We start from the raw sequence: 9,257 nt of genomic DNA on the forward strand, positions 1-9,257 counted from the left end.
CGTGTGCTGGCAGGTGCTGCCAAGCACTTCGAGGGCGAGGAGGTGGAAGAGGGACAGCTGTGTCCCCCACCAGGCTATGGGAGGTTCCTCCTGTGATCTGGGAGTAAGAGAGCAGAGCCTCACCACGTTGGGGATGAGCATTAAGCGGGTGACCTCCTGAGGGCTTGGTCCCTGGGCTTGGGGGCAGGGCATCCTAGCTGGAGACGTGTCCCCCTTTTCCTGCCTCTCTCCCAAGAATTCCTCTGGGATGCTTTGTCAGGCACAGTTTGGCCCCACTGGCACCCATGCCCCCTTCCAGCCACGCTCCCCTTGTATAGAAACCTGTTTAGTATTCTCGGGATGCAGGGGTGCAGTCCTCGGGCGTAGAGAAAGGAGTTATTGGCTTGAGCACAGATAGAGCTGGTGGGTGTGAGGTCAGAGCCCCGTGACTGCACCTCCCCCCCCCACAAACAAAAGCAAGCCCGGGGGCTCCCCTATTTTGCCAAAAGAATCCAATTTTCAAGTTATTAGGGAAGTTTTTGACTTAAAGAGATTCTACTGCCCTGCCCCCTGGAAGGCAGCTCAGCCTGCACCCTGGATGACACCCCTCCCCCAGTCCCATGTACTTGGGGAGTGCAGTCCTGTAGGGTCCTGTAGACTTCGGGGAAGGCACCTGGGAAGGAGCCAGTGGTCCTGGACACATGGAATCCATGCAGGGCAGCCTCTAGCCGGTACTGAGTCTTGGCCTGGGTTCCTGGGGAGGCCTCACACCTTGTCTGCACCTGGGCATTGGGGCTGCCTTGCTGAGGAGAAGGCAGGAAACAGGGCTTCCAATAGCCCAGAAGGGTATTTTTATGTGAATAAGAAAAAGACAGCCCCTCTGTGCAGACACAGCCAGCTCTAGGGCAGAGAGGGCTTGGCAAACAGAGCACGACAGCCCATTTGTAGCCCCTTTGGCTAGGTGCCCTTGTGCAGTGAACAGCCTGGACAACTGTACAGGGCAGCCCTTCAGGGAAGTGTTACTGGTCCTTTCTTACCTCCTCATTCATCTGTCTCCCGTTCGGAGTCCTCATGCCTCAGTCAGATAGAAGCGGAAGGGAACAGGAGGAGGAGGAATCTGCTTCATCTTCTGCTTCTTGAGAGTTTGTACCACATGTCATCTTTGGGAAAATAGTTTCCCCTTTTTACTTTGTTTTTTTTTTTTAAGGTTTTATTGGGGAATTGGGGAAGAGGAACAGTGCTGGGGAATTGGGGAAGGGGAACAGCCAAGTTGTTGTCCTTCAGTCTTAGTGGTGGAGGGCGCGGCTAGCTCAGCTCCAAGTCCAGTCGCCATCCGGCCCCCTGTCGGCAGCTGGCGGCTGCTCAGCTCAAGGTGCCGTGTTCAATCTTAGTTGCGGGTGGGCACAGTCCACCATCTGGAAACCTTGTTGCTCAGAGCGCACAGCTCTAACCACTGAGCCATCCGGCCGCCTGTTGGCAGCTCAGCTCGGGCGCAGCTCACTGGCCCATGTGGGAATCGAACCGGCGGCCCTGTTGCTCAGAGCTCGTGCTCTTAACCAACTGAGCCACTCGGCCGGCCCCCCTTTTTACTTTTGAGTGAGGCTTCCCCAGGTCATGGCTCTTTGGGCCCTGGTTCCGGCCACCCCTGGTTGTCCCCTGCTGCCCTTGTGGGGTGCTGTGTGTCCGGGAAGGGTGTGGGTGGGTGCTCACACCCTTCCCGCCTTGGCCGTGGCTTGAATATGGCTCAAGCCTGGGACCTGTTCCAGAGGAAGAGAAGCCAGGAGTCCCCCCTCCCCTTTGTCCTGCCCAGAATCGGGGGTTTGGTTTTCCCCACCATGCGGGAAAGCGGGCCCTTGGTGCTTGGGAACGAGGCACAAGGGGGTGGGGGCATTTGGGGTTTTCCAACCACAGCTGCTGGGCAAGACGACCTCTGTCCTTCAGGGAAGGGAGACAGAAGGCTTAGGGGACGGAAAATTGCCCCATGTTCTTATCATCATTGCTTATCATCTTTAAGTGTTTTTTTTAAGTTGAGAAATTTTTTAAAAAATGTAAAACTAGACATTAGTAAAACTAGACTATGACAATCTCTGAGTTCCCCCTCATCCAGACTCGATAGCATTAATTGTTAACATGTTTAACATTCCTTGTTAACGCTAATGGTGACTATTTTGTCCTGTTGCACCTTATCTCAGTGGTGTCATAGAGTATACATATCGCTCTGCAGCTGGCCGGCCCCTCCTCAATTTTCCGTTTGTGACTGCTGTCTAGGCTGAGTATCATCTTGTGACTATATTTGAAAAATGCATTCTATTGACGGGCATTTAGGTTATTTCCAGTTTTTCTGTGTTGACAATATTGCATATAAGCCCAGGACTCCTTGCTCTGCCCATCTCACTATATTGGGCCTCAGTTTCCCCATCTCTAAAATGGGGTGAGGGCAGGGCAAGATGGTGTTTGGTGAGATCAGGACCCCCTTTGGAACTGCACTGCAGGAGTCTGTAGGTCACTCCAGCTCTTCTCACCTTGAGCTTGGTAGATGGGTGCTGCCGACAAGGAGGCGAAGGGGGCTTTCTGTGCATTTGGAGGACGTGGGTGGACAGACCAGGGCGGGGCTGGGGGTGTGGGTAGGGCTTGGTGACTGGGTGTGGTGATTCAGCTCCCCCTTTCTCCACAGGGTCCGGAAGATGCCAAGAGCCAGCCTGGCCCGGCCGCTCAGCCAGACCTGCTCCCCAGCCCCTTCACCCCACTTCTGCAGGAATCTCTCAGCGGACAGCCCACCAGTCCCAAAGCCTGAACTTCCCAATTGCCACACACACGTCCGCACACTGCACACACAGCCGCAACACATGTATGCACATGCGTGCGCAGGTGTGTGCAGACACACTCAGGGATGGCGCTGCTGCTGAGAGGACTCGAGGAGAAGCACGTCAACAAGGACTGATCTGGAACCTTCTCTCCAAGTCACTCACGGGCTGTGGGCATTGGGTCCTCTCCCTTGGGTGAGCCTGTTCAGCCGTTAGACTACTTCTCCCAGTTGCCTCTCCATCCGTTTTGAAACACTGCAGCCTCTGCTTGGTGGCTCACCCAGTGGGACAAGCTCTTACTCCAAGGGGCAGGCCACTGTCCTGAACCCTGGGAGGGCAGACTTCATGTGCCAAAGCCAGGTGGGCAGAGCTGCTGTGGGCTCAGCGCCCAGCTTTGGCCAACTGTACCCACCTGGGCTGGGGGCACAGCCCCTTCACACAGGCCTCAGAAACCAGCGTGAGGGACAGATGCCTCGTGGGTCTGCTCCGGACTTTGGTCTCCCTGAAGCCTACACAGGCACTGGATTTGGGTGTCTGGGGCCCCTTTCCTCCAAGCTCAACTGACATTGTCCTGTATACTGAGCCAGCCACTCCCTCGGGCGGCGGGAGGCTCTGCCCCGAGCTGCCCCCTGACAAGGACCCTCAACTTTTAGGTGCTGGGGCAGAGGTGGAGTAGGCCTGGGCCCCGGCAGCCTGGCGTCTGGTCGGGTGGGGACTCATCCATCTGGGGTTTCTAGTCTCTGGGGCAAGCCTCTGTCTCTTTTCTACTGGAAGAGAAATGAGTTTTATCACCTTTTAAAAACAATTCACTATTGAAGTAATAAACCTTTTAAATAAGCGAACACTTGAGTCTGTGACAGCCTGTTTGTTGGCGGGGGTCAGGGAGGGGCGAGGGGGCAGCCTCCTGGGAAATTCTGGGCTCTTGGTCAATAGCTCCTTTCTGGAAGCTGCCACGAGCGTCTCTCATGGGCTGGGCTGCTGACTTGCCTCTCTGTTTTTAAAATTTCAATGTTGTGTGTATTTAACATTTTATAAAAATATTGCATGAATGCAGGTCTTGTTTAGAAAGAGTGGGTGCCATGGCCCTCTTGAACACCACCAAAGGTTAAGTACCTTTGCCACTTTGGCATGGAACCTGCCAGGTTTTTTTCTGTGCGTTCATGTACAAATCAACATGCCTGTAGGAGCTGTGGAGTATTGTTCTGGGCTTTTGCTTTTTCTTGTTACATACATGGCAGGAAAGAGACGTGGTTAAGAATGGGTTGGAGCCAGATGGCCTGGGTTTGACTCTAAGCTCTGCCCTTACTAGTTTTGTGATTCTAGGCAAATCAAACTTGACTGCTCAATTTCTGCACCTTTAAAATGGAGAGACTAGTACCTACCTCTTAGAGTGGCATAGTAATACATGAAATGCTTAGCACATAGCTGGCACGTGGTAGGGGCTACATAAAGTCGCCATCATTTCTATTTATGATGACTTATCACCTTGTTTTTTTTTGCCCCACCCAAGTTGGACACTATTCATTTGTTCCTGTCTTGGACATTGTTCTCGGTTCCCACACACTGAGTCACCTCAATCTGTTTAGCCTCCAAGGTATTGATGATCACACAGTCCCTCTTGATGGAATCTAAGTGGTTTCCAGTTTTTCCCTATTGCAAACACACTCAACCTTCTTTCCTTCCCTACGACGTGCCGCACTCTGCCCCAAGAGTTGGGATGTGTCAGGGACCAAAACACCATTGGATGAGTTTCTCTAGGGTAAATAAGCAGGTGGAATTGCACAGTCACTGGGCATGCCATTCAGCCTCCCTGGACACGGCCCAACGACCCGGCAGCAGAGGCCCGCCTCCGAGTCCTTACAGAGCTTTTGGGGGTTGGGATGAGCGCCCCACTGGTGATCAACACGTGGATTTCCATCCCATAAGCCAGCAAGGGTCACTTAGCCACAGGGCAGAGCAGGCACAGAGCCTCCCCACAATACTTTGAGGGGCCCACACAAGTGCTTTCATTTCTTTGAAAATCAGAAGCAAAACCCCAAACTTTTAGGTAGACAAAAAAATGCTCTAAAACTTAATATATTCATCTATACCAATGCTGTTGTAAAATGTCATTTAAAATATATTTTTTTCAAGTATCACAATGTTTATTGATAGATAACTTTAAATATTTTTAATGGAGGAAGGAGCCTGCAGTAGTTGCCATACAGCCCTGCCCTGGCTGGCAGGTGGCCTGGGGTGGGGTAGGGGGGGCTCCTACCTCCTGGACACTAGGGACACTTCTGCAGGTTTAAGGCCCTGTCCTTAATCTGCTCGGTGCCGCCGCCTGGGAGTTAATGCAAGATGCTGCGCGCTCCTCTGCAGGGAGCAAGCCCAGAGCTTTGAATCAGGTTCCCAGGAGGCCCAGAACAAGGAGGCATTTCCATTCAGAGGCTCAGTGATGACGTAGGCGTTGCCATGGTGATGGGAGGGGGGCATGAAGCTGTTGGCCCGTGATATCAGAGAGGCGCCGTGGTGACCCTGGAGGTTCTGTGATCACTTGTGATGACGCTAAAGGCACCATGATAGCGCAGAGAGGTGCCATGATGACGTAGGCATCGCCATGGTGACGTGAGGTCTCTGTGCGGACTTAAACGTCGCCAGCTCTGACTATGTGGACGTCGACGTGATGACGTAAGTCGCCTCATCATGACGCAGGAGGCGCCGTGGTAAGTTAGGCGCCATGATGATGGAAGAGGCACTGTGGCGGTGTTGAAGGCGCCGTGATTACTTTCAGAGGCCTGTGCTGACGCCGGAGGCCCCGTGATTACGTAAGAGGCGCTGTGATGACGCAGAAGACTTGTGGGAGGAAAGGCTTGCCTTCCTCAGGGTGGGCTCTCGGGGCGGTGTGACCGGGGCCTCTGTGGGTTTGGGCTCACGGCTCCCTACTTTCTAATCCGCTGGTTCCTCCACCGTTGCGCTCAGCACGCCCTCCTAAAAACCCCCTGTCTGAAATTGGTGGAAACGTTTTTTATCGTAAATTTAAATAGTTGCAAAGGATACTACTTCCCGCATATTGTCCTGGTGGATCTTGCAAAGTGAAACCACTTCGCCACTCTTTTAAATGGGCCAAATGAGATCTCAGTATGATGGTGCCAGGATACGCATGGCCATTTAAAGAAAATACACCAACAAGCTGTTGTAATCAGAAATGTTAGCCTCCCCGACTCCGAACGTGTATTTCCTTCTTCCCCTTAGAATTTTAGCTAAATGTTATGTAATGTATACCTTCAAGTCTTATTAATCCTTCTGTCGCACTTCTCTGCAATATAAATGTCTGTAAATTGAAATGGACATTTAAATTGTTTCTTGTGGCCATAAAGATTTTTTTGGGGGGGTCAGGATTGCCATTCAGCTAGAGGTACACAATTGACCTGGACAAAATATGTTTCACGTTTTGGTATATATCAAAGAAAGAAGTACAGCTTTATTGCAATACATCTCCTTTTAAGATGTATTTTATATATTTACATTTACAGAGTAGGCTTGATGTGTGTATAGATTAGGAATTTTAACACATGTATAGATCCAAGTAACTGTCAACCGCAATCAAGATCCATAACAATTTCAGCATCCCCCAAATTTCCTTCTGCTTCCCCTTCGTAGTAAAACTCTCCAGGAAGACATAATTTCTGCCAATCAGATAGTTTTGCCTTTCCCAGAATGTCATAGAAATGGAATCATACAGTATGTAGCCTTTTGAGACTGGTGTCTTTCACTTGGCATGTCTCAAGAGTCATACATCTTGTTGCATCCATCAGTAGTTTGTTTCTTTTATTTTAAAGATTTTTATTGGGGAATTGGGGGGATGGGAACAGTGCTGGGGAATTGGGGAAAGGGGAACAGACAAGTTGCTGTCGGTTTTGTTCTTCAGTCTAGTTGTGGAGGATGTTGCTTCACTGGCCCAAGTTGGCACCATCATTGCACTCTTCCTGGGCGAGGCAGATCAGTCGCCGGCTTCTGGACGGCCACTCACTGCGGCTGCTGGCCGCTCACGCTGGCTGCTGGCCGCTCACGGCTGGCTGCTGGCTACACACGGTAGCCCATGGCAACCCACTGCCACAGGGGCTGCAGCCTATGCCACTGCCTGCAACTCACGGCAGCCCAGCTCCAGGTTAAGCTGTTGTTCAGCATCTTAGCTGTGGAGGGCAGTGTCACTGGCCCTCATATGTGGGATCCGAACCGGGGCCCTCTGGCGTCCCAAGCCAGTTCTTAACCATCGCGCCACTCGGGCGGCCCAGTAGTTTGTTTCTTTTTATTGCTGAGTAGAATTCCACTGTACGAGGTCTGATTATTAAGTTTGCGAGCTCATCCTAGAAAAAGTGCTCCATACCTCATTGCTGAACATCACTATGCTCACCTTCGAAGGACTCCCCTTGGGAAGCTATGCACTGACGCCAGCGCCTAGTCCACCCTTCAAAGCAGTTTTGGAACTCGTTTTCTGGAATAGCCATCATAGCTGTCATTGTATTACCCTTGATGTCCTGAATGTCATCAAAATGTCTTCCTTTCAATATTTTCTTTGTCTTCGGGTAAAGAAAGAAGTCACTGGGGCCAGATCAGGAGAGTAGGGAGGGTGTTCCAATACAATTATTTGTTTACTGGCTAAAAACCCCCTCACAGACAGTGCAGTGTGAGCTGGTGCATTGTCGTGATGCAAGAGCCATGAATGGTTGGCGAAAAGTTCAGGTCGTCTAACTTTTTCACGCAGCCTTTTGAGCACTTCCAAATAGTAAATTTGGTTCACTGTTTGTCCAGCTGGTACAAATTCATAATGAATAATCCGTCTGATATCACAAAAAGGTTAGCAACGTTGTTGCAACAAGTTCTTGAACTTAATTGTCAGGCCTCCTATGCATATACCACAGGTTCCTGGCTATTCACGAGTTGAAGATGAAAGTGTTCCAGTTTGGGGTGATTATGAATACAAAGCTGCTATAAACATTAGTGTATAGGTTTTTTGTGAACACATAGGAGTATTTTCATTTGTCGTAAGTGAAGTACCTAGGAATGGAATTGCTGGGTCATATAGTAAGAGTGTGTGTTTAATCTTTTCAGGCATTGCCAGACAGTTTTCACAGTAGCTGTGCCATTGTGCGTTCCCATCGACAGGGTAAGATCATTTCATCTGTCTACATACTCACAAATACCTTGGTATTTGCGGTTTTTAAAAATTTTAATCGTTTGTAGTTTTATCTTATTGTGGGTTTTGGGGGTTTTTTGGTTGTTTTTTTTTTTGGCATGAAGATGAATCTCATAATGAGATGAATGAGACTTTCTCTCTGTCCCCAATCAGTTCATGTATCCATGAATGACTATCCCTGATTACCAGAATGAAACCAATTTTGTCATCAATTCTATTCTTATTTTTGTGGCTGTAAGATAGAGAAGCCTTGTTTACATATTGGGTTGTCGGAAAAGGCATGACGCATTTTTGCAATGAAAAACATAAAAAAATACGTCGTGATTTTTCCGACAACCTAATAGATAAGTAGCTAGGAGGAGTATGAGGAATGTCCTGATAGCCATGTCACTCAGTTTTGTTTTGTTTTTAAGATTTTATTGGGGAATTGGGGAAGGGAACAGTGTTGGGGAATTAGGGAAAGGGAACATTGTGTTTTCCAGGACCCATCAGCTCCAAGTCAAGTTGTTGTCCTTCCACCTTAGTAGTGGAGGGCGCAAGCTCAGCTCCAAGTCCAGTCGTTTCTTTCAATCTAGTTGCGGGGGTAGGGGGGCTGCTGCCCACCATCCCATGTGGGAGTTGAACCATCAACCTTGTTGTTAAGAGTACACACTCTCACCAGCTGAGCCATCTGGCCGCCCACAGGCAGCTCAGCTCGGGCGCAGCTCACTGGCCCATGTGGGAATCGAACCGGCAACCCTGTTGCTCAGAGCTCGTGCTCTAACCAACTGAGCCACCTAGCCGGTCCTGTCACGCAATTATTATACTCCTGAGTAATGAGCAAAAATCAGATGGTGCTCTGTCATCAGAAAGTATTTTTTCTGATCTATCAGCTGACAAATCCATCTGGACCTTCCTTCACATTTGTACAAAGCAACAAAGTGGAAACCACCGACTTGGTTGCAAAAGGATTACCCAATCTTTAGATCAGTTCTCAAAACCAGTATTTAGGAGTGTCCCCCTGGTGGGGGCTGAAGGGCAGGGGAGCGCTGCGCCTGTCTGCTTTGGGGGTGGGCAGGGGGCCTGGTGAAGGGGCCAGGGCATAACCTGGGCCTGCTCTCCCAGAGGGCTGCAGGCCAATGGCTCACAGGGAGTCCAGGCTTAGAAGATGGTTTCTTTCCAACGCCCGGTTTCGTTCCCCTTGGAAAGCTAAGCCTGGTGTTCCCAGCTTTAGTTAGATAACCACGGAGAGGATTACTGACGCCCCGTGTCTGAGCTCGTCACAGACGCCTTTAACTTTTGCATGCAGCTCTACT

General features: G+C 50.2%; 1 protein-coding gene across 1 annotated transcript in view; it reads left to right on the top strand.

The window, feature by feature from the left end:
- Nucleotides 1–3,627, top strand: part of SCARB1 (scavenger receptor class B member 1) — a 41,480-nt gene extending 37,853 nt beyond the window's left edge. Inside the window, exon 12 of the mRNA XM_019648880.1 lies at nt 2,654–3,627. Coding sequence (XP_019504425.1) covers nt 2,654–2,773 — 120 coding nt within the window. The 3' untranslated portion in view covers nt 2,774–3,627. The remainder of the gene's footprint in view (nt 1–2,653) is intronic.
- Nucleotides 3,628–9,257: the final 5,630 nt, after the last annotated feature.

This window comes from Hipposideros armiger, unplaced genomic scaffold (genome assembly GCF_001890085.2).
Source record: "Hipposideros armiger isolate ML-2016 unplaced genomic scaffold, ASM189008v1 scaffold_128, whole genome shotgun sequence".
NCBI classification, from domain to species: Eukaryota; Metazoa; Chordata; class Mammalia; order Chiroptera; family Hipposideridae; genus Hipposideros; species Hipposideros armiger.